Raw genomic sequence first — 16,404 nt, 5'->3', positions numbered from 1 at the left:
TATATCCTATGCAAGTAAATCATCTCCAAATGTACGCTTTGTTTTGCAACGGTCTTAGATTAAAGTGAATTAAGTACCTAAAACTATTTAACTATTTGAGTTCAGCCAATCAGATTTTTGTTTGATACGGAGTGAAAAAAAAGAAAGAAAAACTTTAATGCCATTTCATTATTCTTCTAATTAATGAGCAACTTTACTGTCTGCATTAGTAACATGGTGGAACAGCTAAAAAGAAGGAAGTTTGAGAAAGTTCAGCTTCTCTGTGAATTTGCTTTCCAGCATGACAGGCTTATCATCAGTAAATATTCATTGAGACACCACAGTGAGAAAAGAATCATGATGAGTGTGACACAAAACATATTCTAAAGAGAAATATATTCTGATTACAAGATGCACATATGAGACACGGGTGATAAGACATTGATCATGCCATTCAATAGTGAATATCAAAGTTGTGTTAGGTTTGTTTAATTTATGTAATGAATAGTCATGAACTTGTAGGACAACTGAGGACCATTTGGGGTGAACTATGGTGGAGCCTTTGAGGTAACACACAATCACTGTCTTCTAAAGTGAAGAAATGCATCAGGATTGGGGAAAGACATACGTCATCATGAGTAAAGGGTCAGTGATGTGACTCCAAGTCAACATCAAGATAAGATGAAGCTCTTAAGGCAAAGACGTAACATTATCTTAAAGGTCACATTGAATGTTTCTGTGGTCATTTGCTTTCTCACGCATGTGGGTTGCAAGTGCGGCTGGTCCCATCCCTCTGAGCAGATTCTGAAAGAGAAAACTTCTAAGATAGCACTTGTGAGTGAAGAGCAGGCCAACTGGCTCAAAGAGCTGTGGCTGGGCAGATCTGGTGTAAATACAAAGTTCCTTCCTGACATTCCCCAGAGTTTCTTGAAGATCACCTGGCCTCTAGAAGATGACAAGGAGACAGCAAGTCCTACAAGCAAAAAGGAGCATTCAGCAAACATTCCAACCACAGCTCATGCCCTGGAAGAGTATGTTCCACGGGAGAGAAGTGAAGCCAAAGGGTCCAGACCTGGAACTGTAAGTGACAGGTCTCAGACCTGGAAAAACCATTTGGGAGTGGAGTGTGGTTTCTGTGGTTTAAAAGGCCTTTTTGGTACCTTAAGGACAGAGTGTCTCCACATGGAGAATGTCTTTGATTGCCCACTGGGGGAATTTTCCTTGTTTATCATCAGGGTCTTGAGCAAAAGCAAGAATTATCCCACATACTGTAATGTCCTCAGAAACCTCTGATACAAGTACATTTTTCTTATAGGTGTATTGCGTAAAACTGGAAGTTTGAGGTTTGTCATGTCACTCAAGCTGAAAGGGGAATTCAAGTGGAGACAGCAGTGAGCAATGCTAGGAGTGGCTTGAAAGATACAGTTGCAATCTAAGACTCAATGTGTTCAGGAGAACTCAGTATTTGCCATTTCAGCTCAGGAAAACTAGGATTATAAGATATTTGCATGAAGTCACACTTGCCATGTCAACTCTCTACATTTTGGTTTTAGGTTCCTTTTAATCTAGAAAGGTAGGTTTGGGTTCGGGTTAGGTTTTATGAGTTCCTTGTAAGCAGGCACTATGGGTTAGGTTTTTGGTTTTTTAGGTTTTGCTTTGTTTTTTACTTTAAATTTTGTACAACTGCTAGCAGAGTAACAAGTATATGTAGAGATATTTAATTTGTTTAAAAATTCCTCTATTATTCTGACTATAATTGCTTTAAAATCCCTCAAGTAATCCTATCTTCAAAGAATAAATAATTGTATTGGAGGGTTGTTAGGCTAAGCCCAGAGCTAGGGCAATAAATAGAATGTCTTCAGAAAGACACGTGAAGGGTACACATAAACACTGTGAAGAAAAACACTGTCTGTGAGGCATGATGGGAACTGAAAACATAACATAAAATATAAATGGGTGGGAAGATTAGGATCTCTAGTTTCCTTTCAAACTGGGCTTTGGAGTCTACAAACCTGCCTTTGAATCCCAACTCTGCTGCCATTTAACTGAATGTGTCGACTAGGAAAAGAGACAGTTTCTCTTGAGTTTCAGTTTTCTTATTTCCAAAATGGTTAAAAAAAAAAAAAATCTGTTTCCTAGCATTACTAAGAGGATTGAGTAAGTTTCTATATGTAAAATGCCAGGCATATAGAAATTACACAATGAATAAATTCCCTCTGCTCCTCGTCTTCCATTTCTGAAAATCTAACAAGAAACACTGAAACACAGTATCTCAGATAAACTGCCCAGGGCTCTGCAGTTCTCATGATGGCCCAGCCCAGTCACCAAACCCTACCTCATGCTATAGGGTTTTCACAGATGCTTTGGGCAGAGGTCCCATTCTAACTCTAATTTACCAAAAATCTCAAAATGATGTCTTTCCTGTCTGGGTTAATTGCTCACCGTGGCTGTGGAGGAGTTGGTAAGCCTCTATATCTGTGTTTGAGTGTCACAAACTGTGGGACATGAGACCAGTTCAGTCGGCACTCTGAGCCTCAGTTCTTCCTCTGCAAAATCAGTGTAATACCTACCTCCCAGAAGCATTCCCAGCATTGCACACAAGCATGTTAAGCCTACCACCATCATCCCAAATGTGGTGACCTTTCAAAAACTCCTTGCCAGTTTGTTACCCAGTTGGGTCTCCTCCTTTGTTTTTCATTATTAGTAGAGAATATGTTTTCATTTGTTATTAGCCACATGCATTTCTTCTGCTATAAATTGCATGTATATGAGCCTTTCACTTTACCTGTCTTTAATCTCATGCTTTCTAAATGCCTTAAGATTTTGTTGACAATCATCATTATTAGTGTTCTTTGTTATTGCCGTTATTACAAACAGGTGAAGTAAATAACTACCTAGAAAATTATGATTTCAGGATTATCAGGAAGAATTAAGGAAAAGTACCAAAAGTCCTGGCCTTGGACTTATATAGACATACATAAAAAAGAATAAAAACACAAGATCTTCAAAAGGAACAGAGATAATCAAATTCATTAATTCTGAATATGTTTCTATGTATATTGTTTAAAATAGTTACCAAGAAATAAACACTAACATTTATGGTTAATTAATTTTCAACAAAATGGGCAAGATAATCCAATGGGAAAAGTATAGCCTTTTCAACAATAGTGCCAGGACAATATTCTAAAGAATGAAGTTGGACCTCTACCTTACAACATACACAAATATTAACTCAAAGTAGATCATAGACCTTATATAAGAGCTAAAACTGTAAAAATCTTAGTAAACATATGAGTAAATAATCATTGGGTTGGGCAATTATTTCTTAGGCCCAACACCAAAATCGCAAGTGATAAAAGAGAAAATTGATAAATTGGACTCTACCAAAATGGAAAACTTTCTTTGGTGCTTCAAAGGACACCATGAAGAAAGTGCAGAGACATCCTATGAAATGATAGAAAATATTTACAAATCATATATTTTAAGGAACTTGTAGCCACAATATATAAAGCATACAAGTCAATAATAAAAAGACAAATTACCCAATTTTAAAACAGGGCAAAGGATTTGAATGGATTTTTCTCCAAAGAGAATACACAAATGGCCAATAAGGACATGCAAATATGCTCAGCATCATTAGTCATTAGGAAAATGCAAATCAAGACCACAATGCAACACCACTTCATACCCACTCGAATGGCTGTATCAAAAACAAACAAAAAAAAGAAGTGTTGGCAAGCATGTGGAGAAACTGGAACTCTCATCCACTGGTGGTCAGAAATGTAAAATGTTATGACCATTTTGGGAAAAAGTTTGCCAGTTCCTCAAAAAGTTAAATATAGCAATTTCATTCCTAGGTATATAATCAAGAGAATTGAAAACATGTGTTTGCATAAAAACTTGTATACAAATATCCATAATAGCATTATTTTTAATAGCCAAAAAGTAGAAACAATCCAAGTCTCCATCAACTAAATAATGGATAAATACAACGTGGTATATCCATACAATAGAATATTTTTGGTCACAAAATGAGATGAACTTTGAAAACATCGTAGGTGAAAGAAGACAGTCACAAAAGATCACAGACAGTATGATCCCATCTATATATGAAATGTCCAGAATAGGTGCTTTTTCTATATATACAGATGAGATATGAATGTCTCATCTCTAAAGAGAGAAAGTAAATTAGTAGGTTCACGGTTACTTAGAGCAGAGTGGAAGAGGAAAATAGGGAGGATGGGGAGGGACTGCTCTTGGGTACAAGGTTTCTTTTAAGTGATGAAAATGTTCTAAAATTAGATGGTGGTGATTGTTGCACAATTCTGTAAATGTACTAAAGCCACTGAATTATACACTTTGAACAAGTGAACTTTGTATTATGTAAATTATATCTTAATAAGACTTTAAAAAAAAACTCTAAAACGATAGTTACTTTAAATAAGACCTTATGATTTTATTATAAATATTGGTCAAAATAAATATAAAATTTGCTAAATCCTTATTATGTTCAAGGCAATATTTAAAGTCTTTACAAATACTAGCTAATGTACTTTCTTAACAAACCTATTTGGTAGGTACTATTATTCCCATTTTACAGATTAGGAAACTAAAATATAGAGATTTTCAAATTCCCCAGCTATTAAGTAGCACAGTAAGAATACAAACAGAAAGAGTCTGCATTTTTTAAACAAAGTATTTACTGAGTCTGGATCTAATTGCAAATTATGGGGAGGAAATTCCTGAAATTCAGAAAATTGTGGAAATTTTGAAATATTATAATTAATGATGGAACCTAACACAGCTAATGCCTCAGAGTAAATATCTATGTAATTACTTCACACAATAGCAGTGGAAAATGAAAGTGTAGGTTGTAGGATCGCTTCCCTCTCTTGTCCTGTACAAAGACAATATTTAACACAGATGGGCTGTTGCTGGTACGTTTTCATTCTCTCAAGAGGAGGAATTCTACAAAGCAGCATGATGTGAAGAGGATCTAGATTACCAGGTCAGGAGTGGAACATGAATCAGGAGGCAGCCCTAGCTCTGCCATCACCTATTCAAGTGACCTATCCCCACTAGTGATAGATCTATAACAGGAAGTATTTTAAGTACATGCATTCTAAGGTTCCTATTGGCTCTAAAATCTCATCCTCTATATCCTCTATCATCTAGTTTCTAGACTAATCTCAAAAACATCTTGGTCAGTGGTATGTTCATTCCCAGACAAATCTTTCTGAGATCTGTTTCACAGAATTCTCCAAACATGTCTTTGATTCTGTTTCCACTACTCTGGCCCCTGGTGCTCCAGCTGTGGGAGGGAACAGAGAAGATGTATCTGTTTCTCACTTTGAAGGGTAAGGCCTCTTGAAAATAATGACTGTATTTAGTGAATATTGGATATACTTTCAGAATTACCAAATGATTTTGATAATCCTTTAGAGTAAAACATATTTTGATGATGATAAATTGTTCATTGTGATTATCTCTGGTAGCTGAGGATTACAGATGATATTTTTCTTCTTTATATTTTGTTTATTTTCAAAATGCTTGTAATGAGTATACATTTTGTTTTGTAAACTAAAAAAGCAGTATATTTTAAAAACCTTAGTGGCACAAAGTTGTGAATGTAGTTCATGCCACTGAACTTTAAAATGATTAAACTTTAAAATGATTAAACTTTAAAATGATTAAAATAGTAAATTTATGTTATGTATCCCTTAGGCCAGTAAAATTAATACAAAAAATAACCTTATGGGGGACACTAATAATCATACTATCTTCAGAAGTATTTCTCTGAAAATAATTATCAATTTGCATAAAATCAAACAAAGGCAGAATATGCAATAACCACTACGCAATTTGACAGATAATAATGCTATTGAAATCAAGAATGCTGCTTTTTAAAATCTGGCAACTCTGAGGTCAAATGTATATGTTTTATGAAACACCCAAATGTGAATGTTTAAGTGTTCACAGCGGTGTAAGGGAGTCAGCTCATGCTTGCTCAACTGTCAGCTCATTACAGGCTCAATTCCCAAAGTCACGTTCAGTTTATCATGTCAGCAGCTTGAAACCAGCTGTGGTGGGAGTATTTACACTGTGGAAATTGGCCAGTGCTACAAATCAGAGCTTTTTCTTTTTTTTTCCTGGAAAACTGGTTTACTAATGCATCATTGTTTAAATAATAAACATATCAATCAACAGAAAGTTCTGCAAACAAAATTTTAAAAATCAACTATCTCAAATCATTTATAAATTTAAGCAAATATAGTTAAAAGCACTAAAAAGACTTACCCAAGCTGGTGGATAAACTAGGATAGGAACTTGGGTTTTCAAATTTCTTACCTTTATATCTTAAAGCCCCAAACGCACACAAAAAAAGAAAGATTATCTTAAGTCCAATCTTGCCGTGTTTACTTACATGTTTACTGAAGCTGCAAGATCAATTTTCTAATCTTCTAGGGGCAAACTCCCTCTAAAGTCATGAACTATGGCAGATAGTAATAGTTTTCTGACAAGGGGATAACATATATCCTTTCTCTGCATCCTCTCAAAGGGTTCACAACTTTGGGAGAGAAATCAACTCCCTCCCCTCTTTATCATAAAAACCATAGAATAAAGAAGTTTGAAGGAGAGAGGAAGGGACTTAAGATAGGCTTTAGCCCATGAATTAGACTGGAATATTCCAAGCTGCTTGGCAGGGTCATTATCACCAGTGTCAACATTCCATGGGCCCAGACTGTCAACGCTTGCCCTCCCTCTAGGATTAGGTCTTCCACAAACCACGTGCAAACACACAGCTGTTGTCCCATTGAGAAACGCAAATCATATCTTTCACTTATATCGTATGACTCCACTCAACATGAGTGAAAGTATGACCAGCTCAAAGGTCATAATATTCATTGTCATTACCATCAGTAGTATTTTCTGAATGCTTACTATGTACAGGCTTCATACTTGAAGTTTACACGTATTATATCAAGTCCTCCAAACAATTTTTTGAGATAGATATTGTTATTCCCATTTTTACAAAAGTTCAGAGTAGTTAAGTCCCTTTCTAAAGTAACACAGCAATGAAATAATCAAGCCACCCTTTTCCAGGCAACCTGACCCCTAAACTAACACTCTAAACCATGAAATCAAACAGCCAACCCCAGGAATGTGGATATATTTACTTTACACCCACACACCGGTTTTCCATACATGGTTATTCCATGTATGGAAATATGGTGACATCTGAAATTCAAGGTGATTTTACCAGACCAAGGATTTTTTTTTTTCTTTTTGAGACAGAGTCTCACTCTGTCACCGAAGCTGGAGTGCAGTGGCGCGATCTCGGCTCACAGAAACCTCCGCCTTCTGGGTCCAAGTGATTCTCATGCCTCAGCTTCCAGAGTAGCTGGGATTACAGGCCACGCACCACCACACCTGGCTAATTTTTGAATTTTTTGTAGAGACAGGGTGTCACCATGTTGGCCAGGCTGGTCTCAAACTCCCTACCTCAGGTGATCCAGGCGCTTCGACCTCACAAAGTGCTAGGATTACAGGCATGAGGCACCGCACCTGGCCTAGACCAAGGCTTTTTTTATCCAAATCACAGTACTATGTGCTTAGAGTATACAAGCTAATTGTATTAATAATAGCCTAAACACAGCATAATTTATCAAATACATCTTAAGGCACAAATATTTCTAACTTTGCTTATTTGTAGAGAAAATCTCGTTTATTTCTACGTGTAAATTTATATTCCATGGCTCTGGAAAACTCCATTTTGAAGCTCTGTTAATCTGGTGGTTCTGGTTTGATCTTATGTCTCAATATCCAAATCCTACACCTGTAAAAACTGGAGGAGGAGGAGGAGGAGGAGGAAGTAGAGGAAAAGGAGGGAGAGGAGGAAAAGGGGAATATACAGGCATGAATTCCCCACCTCCTATCCATTGAGCCTAGCATCAGTAGGCATATTAGTTTCTTATTTATGGAATCCAGAATGCTTGGATATAATAACCAAAGATTATTATCATCATTGCATAGGACTATATTCTTTGAATTATGGACTTTGTTTCATTGAAGAAAGAAAAAATTCTTATGGCCAAACTTTAATTTGTAGGGCTTAAGCAAAGAAAACTAGAGCTTGAGAAGATTTTCTTTTCTTTTTTTTTTTTTTTTTTTTTTTTTTTTGATTTGGATTCTCACTCTGTCACCCAGGCTAGAGAGCAGTGCCGCCATCTCGGCTCACTGCAAGCTCCACCTCACTGGTTCACGCCATTCTCCTGCCTCAGCCTCCCGAGTAGCTGGGACTACAGGCGCCCGCCACCACGCCCGGCTAATTTTTTGTATTTTTAGTAGAGATAGGGTTTCACCGTGTTAGCCAAGATGGTCTCGATCTCCTGACCTCGTGATCTGCCCGCGTCGGCCTCCCAAAGTTCTGGGATTACAGGCGTGAGCCACCGCGCCCGGCCGAGAAGACTTTCAACATTATTTCTCAATTCCCATGGAAAGATATAAAAGAGTCTCTGTGATTTTTATTTTAGCTGTATTTTATTTATTATCATATATTATTCATTTTGGCCACTGTGCATGTTCCTTTTATAGTTATATTTAAATAAACGTCCTATTCCAGTTGTTTATCTTCGACCACCTGGTCTTTGTTTTAATTTGCACACACACAAATGAAAGCTGTGGCACAGGCTAGGAGGGCTTGGGCAGAGGCCATGTCTAAACAGTCAAAGGGCTCAGGCAGTGGCTGTGGATGGCTGCACAGCAGTCAACTGCCATTAATCTTGAAAATAAAGCTGTCAGAATTCACATTTTCTTTCAATGATCATGTACTATCAAAACCTTATTCCTATTTAAACATAAAGTCCAGCTATAACTACGTGCACATTTTGTCAGCTTTATCACAGGCAGCTCATACCAAGAAGTGAAATTCACCAGGCAAGCCCCAGCAGGCTCCAGCCCTCAGACAGGTTTAGGATGCCTCCTCCCACCAGAATCTGTTGTGTTTAAAACTGGAATGCCCTGAGGGAGGCATAAGCATTCCTTTGTTTACCACTCTCTGCTGGCTTCTGTCCCTACCCCAGGGTTTTACTTACCTTTCTGGTTCCTAAAGGCCTTTGAGTTTGTGACCTGTGCTCTAGACTTTCAGAAAATCTCACCTTTGACACAATTTCTTATAATAAGGATTAACTCAACATCTTACATAAGAGTTCAGCCAATACTGTTTAACTACTTCAGTATGCTTCCCATAGGCTAGTAAATTGCTGCGTAACTGAAATAACCATATCACCCGGCTGACTGCAGTAATGGAACCAACTCATCTCATTCTGCTTCCAAAGCATCGTGCACATGGCCATTGAGCTCACCTTTCATCATTTTATTTCCATCACCTACAGGATAAAGTTTGAACTAACCACACTGGCATCAAGGATCCTTCATAATTCAGCCTCCGGATTAATGTTCACTATTCCTCTACTTCACCAACACAAACTCTCCACTCTCCACTCTCACACACATACCTGGTCCATTCCCATTTATTTGTTCATGAGCACTACTCCTTTCCCTTTATGCCTTTCCCATGTCCCCACATTGAACCTCAAATCCCACATTTTCCATTAGACTTTTGTAAGTCATACCAGTCTCAATTGATTTGCCTCCTTTTAACTGTAAATGCTCAATAAATACTTGTTGAATGAATGAATGAATGAATTCCAGCATGACCATATGCTTACTATTTAATTATGGCCAAGTGGTTTAACCTTTTAAAGATACAGTTTTTTGAATCTATAAAAATGTAATTTGGGCAACGATTAAATGAGATGTTATATATGAAATTATCTAGTAGAGATGCTATATTGACTCAAAAGATATTAGCTAATACAGAGACTCAACAAATATTAGCCTAATTCACTGCCTTTCTATCGCTTTTATTTTTAGTTAACTTTTCAGTTATGTAGATTGTTTTTTCCTAGTTTCATTGTTGAAGCAAGGACCCATTTTTTAAAGTTTTTTTATCACTCGCTGCAGCTAGCAAAGAGCTTTGCTAATAAATACGTATCAGTTGATTGAGTGAATACAAGGAAAGCTTATCTATTGAAAAATAAGTTCAAAGACTGTTCACTGACACTGGAATTTCCTCCTCTAGAGACATTTTGTTCTAAGTTAAGAATTATCCCTGTTTAATCCAAACCTGCATGAGACAGACAGTAACAGACTACATTTCATTGGCCATTAACATCTGTGCCAGTAAGAGTTGTTTTTTGTTTAAAAGGAGCAAAAACTCCCATGCAGGTTGTTGCTATTGTATGAGGCATGGTGACTGGTTTAATTCAGCAATTTAATATAACAGCTTATTTAATGTCTCCAACATTTCAACACAATTTCAGCACAGAGATAAGAGAGGAAAGAGAAATATAGACCGTGCTCTGTCAAGGAAGGACAGGGAGGAAAGCTGGGGGCGGTGCACCATCAGAACCGTAGCATGAGGGCGCTCAGCAGTACTAAGGTGACCACCTGCCCCAGTTTGCCCAGCACTAAAGAGTTCCTAGAATTTAGGGCATTCAGTGTGAAAACCAAGAAAACTCAGCAGGAAAATATTGTCCAAAATAATGTAATATCACTGAAAGACTCACTTCAAAAGTGTTCTTAGAGTCAGTACAGCACATAGAGCAGCACAGACCTGTCCCTGCCAGGTTAGCAGTTGGTTACAGCAAAATGCTAATGAGGCCAAGGCTAAAGGTTTGCTTTGATTTCCCAGGAAACTTTGCTCTCTTCCACAATCAGAAACTGTGTACTTCTCTTAAGCCAGCCGTTCTGCAATGTCACCGACTAATCACAAGGGGAACAAGGAGAGAGAGCATAACTACTGTGGAACAAATCCTTCACTGGTGCTAGTAACGAGGGTGGAGGGACACTGATGTTTTCCTTGTGCATGAACATTTGTCGCATGAAGAAACTCATTTTCTGAACTTATTTGTTAGTAAAATGCATATCTAGATAACAATAATGACACATAATTGCAAATCTCTATTGCATATTCTCCTATGTATTTCATTCTAATCCTGTGAAATCAGCATAACAGATATCAAACAGAGCAGAATTGGGATCACCTGCAGTTGCCCAGTCAGCAAGCAAGAGACACATTCGAACTCTCGCCTCCTACTGTTTGTTTGTTTGTTTGTATTTGTTGTTATTGTTTGGGTACAAGTCACGGCCTCCTGTAACCCAGCAAAATATGCAACCTGAATATTGAGACTCCCTTGACTTTGTGTATATCACTTCCATAAGAACTCCAGAACTCTTCAGGTCCCAAGGACCAAGGAATGCAGCCTTAAAACTGCTGTGCATCTGCCAAACATTGGCTGCAACACACACAGTGTGCTAGTCATTTCCTGCATTAGTGCAGGCATAAAGCACATCCACATTGCTCACCCTGTTGGTCAGGCTCAGGTGGTTAGAAAAAGCATCCTGCTTTTAATGTTTAGATGCTGCCAGTCTCTGCACCTCACTGTTTTGTTTTGTTTAGGTGTTTACTTTTCCATGCTTTTCTGACTAAATTCAGATTTAGTGGTGTTCATCTTAGTGAACTAAAATTTGAATTTCCCAAACACATGTATTTCTTTACAGCAAATATAGGTAGGATGAAAACCACCCTGTGTCACACTGATATGTTAATCATTAACTGACTTTTTAAAAAATAGCCTCAGCTAGATTGAGTCACATGAAGAAAGAGCTTCCTGCAACGCAAGGACTGTACAAAGCTGAAACGCAGAGATTTTCATATTATTTGGGAGACTCAGAAATGAACTTTTAAGGTTGTTCCTTGACTTGCGGATCAATAAGAGCACAATGGTGAAGAAAAGACTGCCTTCTAGTGACACGGTGTTCCGGTTTGAGACTCCGGGCAGCCCAAGGAAGGCCAGCGCGGCGGCCTCACGCAGCTCCACAGACAGCCCCAGCTCGGTGTTCCTCAGGTGGGTACAGCCTGGGCCTGGCCATCCACGTCTATCCCCCTGGTGGCCTCAGCTACCCAACTGGTGACACCTGGAGAGCTCCTTTTTCATTCCCGGAGGTAGGGATCAGCCATGGGAAGAGAAGGTGCAGCCTAGGCATCCTGACTAGTGGATTCGAAGGGGGTATATAATAAGGGATGTGCTCTTCTGAGCAAATAGAACTATTACTACTATTAAGGAAAAACAATTTTTAGTGCCTTCTTTAGTACTTTCTTAGTACTGGATAACTGGTCACTATGCAATTCCTCAATTCTTGACTTACTCTCAGGTTCATAAGAAGTGAAAACAAATCGTTGAACCCCAAATCAACTTTGGTATCAAAATTACATGAACTATTATTAAAATAACAATTATTAAAATATTAAGATAATTGCCTTCTTTTTGCCTTTCCAATTTAAATTTAAAATAGTACCAACTGTGCTCTAGTTCAAGTATTTACTGCATAGTGATTTATAGCAGTTTTGGCCAATTTCAGAACATATTCATTTTAGCTATAAACACATCAGTATCCAAATCAGCACATTAATATCCACATCAACACCACTCTAATAATTACATATTTTTCATGAAAATTTATTTTTCAAATTCTTTATTCATTTTGTCTCATTATATTTATCTAGCAATTTATAGAATGTAGAAATTTAGTATAAGTGGAAATCACATATTCAAAAGCAAGTTTTTCATCCAACTTTCATGTAAACTTTAACGTAGCATTCCTGTAAACGTCTCAGAATAACCCCCACACCCAAACTTTACTTTTTGACAGCACCATATCCAGAAATTCAAGAGTTAAATATGATCATTGTTTTCTTTTTTAAATTGTTTTAAATCATTTATACAAAAAGTACTTTAAATTATAGCTTTCAAAAATTTAATAGAAAACAAAGAAATTCTATTTTATTTAATTGCATTCACATAGCAGAATGCCAGGTTATGAAAATAAATTAAATACTTTTAAAAAGAAGTTATAGAGACCAAAAAAGTGAATGTGTGCAAATTGTTTCATAATATATCTATTTTCAAGTTACTTAATTTTTCTATCCATTATTAAAATGAACCTATCTTACTTGCATTAGTAGTTGAGCAAGGGTATAATTCTGTGATTTAAAATGTAAAACTTAGGCAAACAAAGAGAAAAATAAAAATAAAATAAAATGTAAAACTCATGCGTTATTTCCATATTTTGCTGAGCTTCAAGTGCCTCTTGAATTGCTTTGTCTGTGGAAAGTCTACTTAAGAGACTGTCATGCAAATTCTTCTTTGGAGCTCAAGCCCTAACCAGGAAAAAATTAAATTAAATCAAAATGTATCAACAAACAAATAAATATTAAAACAAATACAAAATACATAAATTATAATTGAAATAAAATAAATGTTTTCATAATTATAGATAAATAGAATAAAAGTAAAATAAAACTCACATCAACTTAAATTCAAGCCTCTTGCAAAAAAACTCCAGCCTATGTCACCTGCATATTTGAGGATTCAATATCAAGTTTCTATGTTAGCATCTATAAGTGGTTTTTTTAAATGTGTATTAGAACCAACCTAAAAAGATTTAACATATCTCTAAATAGGTCAGGCATTGCAGGACTTTTAGTCTAGTTGAAAGATCTATTTAATGTATTGTGTAGAAAATCATTGAAAATAATTTGTGGAAGCATCAGGCGCACATTGGTTAAATCTTTGAGATAAAAAATAAGACCAGGTAAACGCTTTCCTTTACCTTCTAAATAAGTATTGAGAATTTATGCGGCTATTTTAGTATCACATTATCCTTTCAATGAACTAGAGCTAATAAAATGTACTTGCAGATCAACAAGCCACTTCAAATAGGCACAGATACAATTTACACAGTGTTTTTATTCAATCACTCAATTCAACAAAAGTTTATTGAGTAATTATTATATGCCAGGCTATGTACAAGGCACAGAGGTTACAATCATGAGTAAGATAGACTTAGTCCCTGCTCTCATGGAGATTATTAGTTTAATGTTTAAGACAGGCCAAAAAATGAATGAATGCATATGTGCATACATAAATACATAATTCAAAAATTAATATGTTTTATAGGAAACAAAGCGGAGGCAGACAGTAAGATAGAGAAAACTAATTTAGATGGGGTGGTAAGTAAAGGACTTTCCAAGGAAGTGATATTTAGGCTGACTTAGAACCAGTCATCGTAAGACTGAGAAGGAGCGTGATTGCCCTGCAGTAGGGAAGATAGGGAAGAAGTCTAGAGGAACCTGCGAAGAGTGGCACCCATGAAATCAGAGAGATAAACAGATGATAAGGGGGGTTAGAGTTCTGTTCTAATTGTGACAGGAAGCCACTGAGGGTTTAGAATAGAAGAGTGTCATAATGTGACGTTCACTTAAAAGAGCACTCTGGCCCACTTGTGAGTTATTTCCAGTTGCCTGAGCATTCAAGCAATGCTACATCTTGCCTGTTTCCCCTGGTACACTGTGGAAGGGTGTCTCTAAGACACATACCTAGAGGAAATGCTCATCATAGATTCTGAACATGATTAACTTTTTTAGCTAATGTCATTCTGTGTTCCAAAGTTCTGTGTCATTTGCGCTACCACTAGCAGTTATTCTGCTGCCTCAGCAACACTGGAATTGTCTGATTTTTTTACTTTTTTCAATCTGGAAGATGTGAAATGGTAACTCAATGTGGGTTTAATATATGTTAAACTAAGAGGAGGAAATTCTTTTCAACATGTTTAGTGGTCTTTTTTTGTTTTCTCTTCTATAAAATGCCTACTTATGAATTTATATCCCTTTTGAAGGAAAGAGGTCACTATCTTTTTCTTCTTTTGAGATAGTTTTTTAAAATACTCCAGACACTGATCTTTTGTTATGTGTTGCAAGTATTTTATTCCAACATATGACTTGTCTGTTTACACTCTCTACTATGTCTGAGTTCTTATTTTAATTTGTTAGTTTATTATTTTCTTTATGATTTGTTTATGACTTAAGAAATCCTTCCATACCCTGACGTCATAAGAACATATGTATTTTCTGCTAAAAGTGTGTTTTCCTTTCAAACTGTGTTTTCCTTTCTGTGTTTGGAATGTATTTCCTTTTCTGGTGTGAATTAGGGCATCATTCTAAATTATTTGTAGAGCTAATAAATTGTCCCACATTATTTATTGAATAGACTGTCCTTTCATCACTAATCTGCAATGCCAGCTCTGTCATATATCACTGTCTTAATTACCATCACTTTATAATAAAAAATCTGCTAAGACAAGATTCCTTACCCAGTTCAGAAGTGTTTCATTACGTTGACCTTTGTACTTCCACTTAAATTTTAGAATTAGCTTATCAAGTAAAACTTTTAAAAATGAAATTACATTGAGCCCATTGTTCAACTTGAGAAACTTCAACATCTTTATGATGTTAAATATACCAATTCATAAACATGGTATAGCTTTCCATTTATTTAGGTTTTCTTTAATGTCCTTCAATAAAGTTTTAGAATATTCTGCATAAAGATCTTACACATCATGTTAGATTTATTCCTAGATATTTTACACCTTTGTTGTTATTGTAAATATATTTTACATTGTATTTTCTTTTGTCAATGTACAGAAATATAATTAGATTTCTAAATTGATCTTATGTTCAACATCCTTGCTAAACTTTTAATAATAAATCTATAGACTCTTAAGAGATTTTCTTTGTAGACAATAATATTTGAAATAATAAAAATTTTATTTTTACCTTTCCAAAATTTACTCCTTGAAATCTTTTTGGTTTTCTTTTTGAGACAGAGTCTCGCTCAGTCACCCAGGCTGGAGTGCAGTGGCGCAATCTCTGCTCACTGCAAGCTCCGCCTCCCGAGTTCACACCATTCTCCTGCCTCAGCCTCCCTAGTAGCTGGGACTACAGGCGCCCGCCACCAAGCCCAGCTAATTTTTTTGTATTTTTAATAGAGACGGGGTTTCACCGTGTTAGCCAGGATGGTCTCAATCTCCTGACCTCGTGATCCACCCTTCTCAGCCTCCCAAAGTGCTGAGATTACAGGCATGAGCCACCGCGCCTGGCCACTCCTTTAAATCTTCTTTTGCTTTATTACACAAGCAAGGAACACAAGTATAATGTTGAGTAGATGCAATAATTCTAGACATCCTTGTATTGTTCCTGATTTTAAAGGGAATGCTTTTAATATTTTAGGATTTATCAGCTGTTTTCAGATTAAAAGTTTCCTTCTAGTTAAAGTTTCCCAAGAGGTTGTTAAAGTTATTCAGTGCTTTCCCAGCCTCCATTGGGTTAATCCCCATTTGGAAATCTTTGACACTGATAATGTGCACAGTACCTCAAAACTCAAAATTTGCACAAATCATCATTTCTCAAAATATACAGAACATTAAGCAGACTTGGAAAAACATGAATTGCTGTAACCTCTA

The 16,404-nt window shown here is 36.5% G+C and overlaps 1 protein-coding gene across 1 annotated transcript in view; it reads left to right on the top strand.

Moving 5' to 3' along the window:
• The first annotated feature begins 719 nt into the window (after nt 1-719).
• GRAMD2B (GRAM domain containing 2B) overlaps nt 720-16,404 on the top strand; it is a 132,350-nt gene continuing 116,665 nt past the window's right edge. The window contains exon 1 of the mRNA XM_058440554.1: nt 720-1,059. Coding sequence (XP_058296537.1) covers nt 932-1,059 — 128 coding nt within the window. The 5' untranslated portion in view covers nt 720-931. The remainder of the gene's footprint in view (nt 1,060-16,404) is intronic.

The sequence above is a fragment of the Hylobates moloch genome, unplaced genomic scaffold (genome assembly GCF_009828535.3).
Source record: "Hylobates moloch isolate HMO894 unplaced genomic scaffold, HMol_V3 SCAFFOLD_6, whole genome shotgun sequence".
Classification (NCBI taxonomy): domain Eukaryota; kingdom Metazoa; phylum Chordata; class Mammalia; order Primates; family Hylobatidae; genus Hylobates; species Hylobates moloch.
Note: the sequence above shows the minus strand (reverse complement) of the source record. Positions and strands in the feature narration are given on the sequence as shown.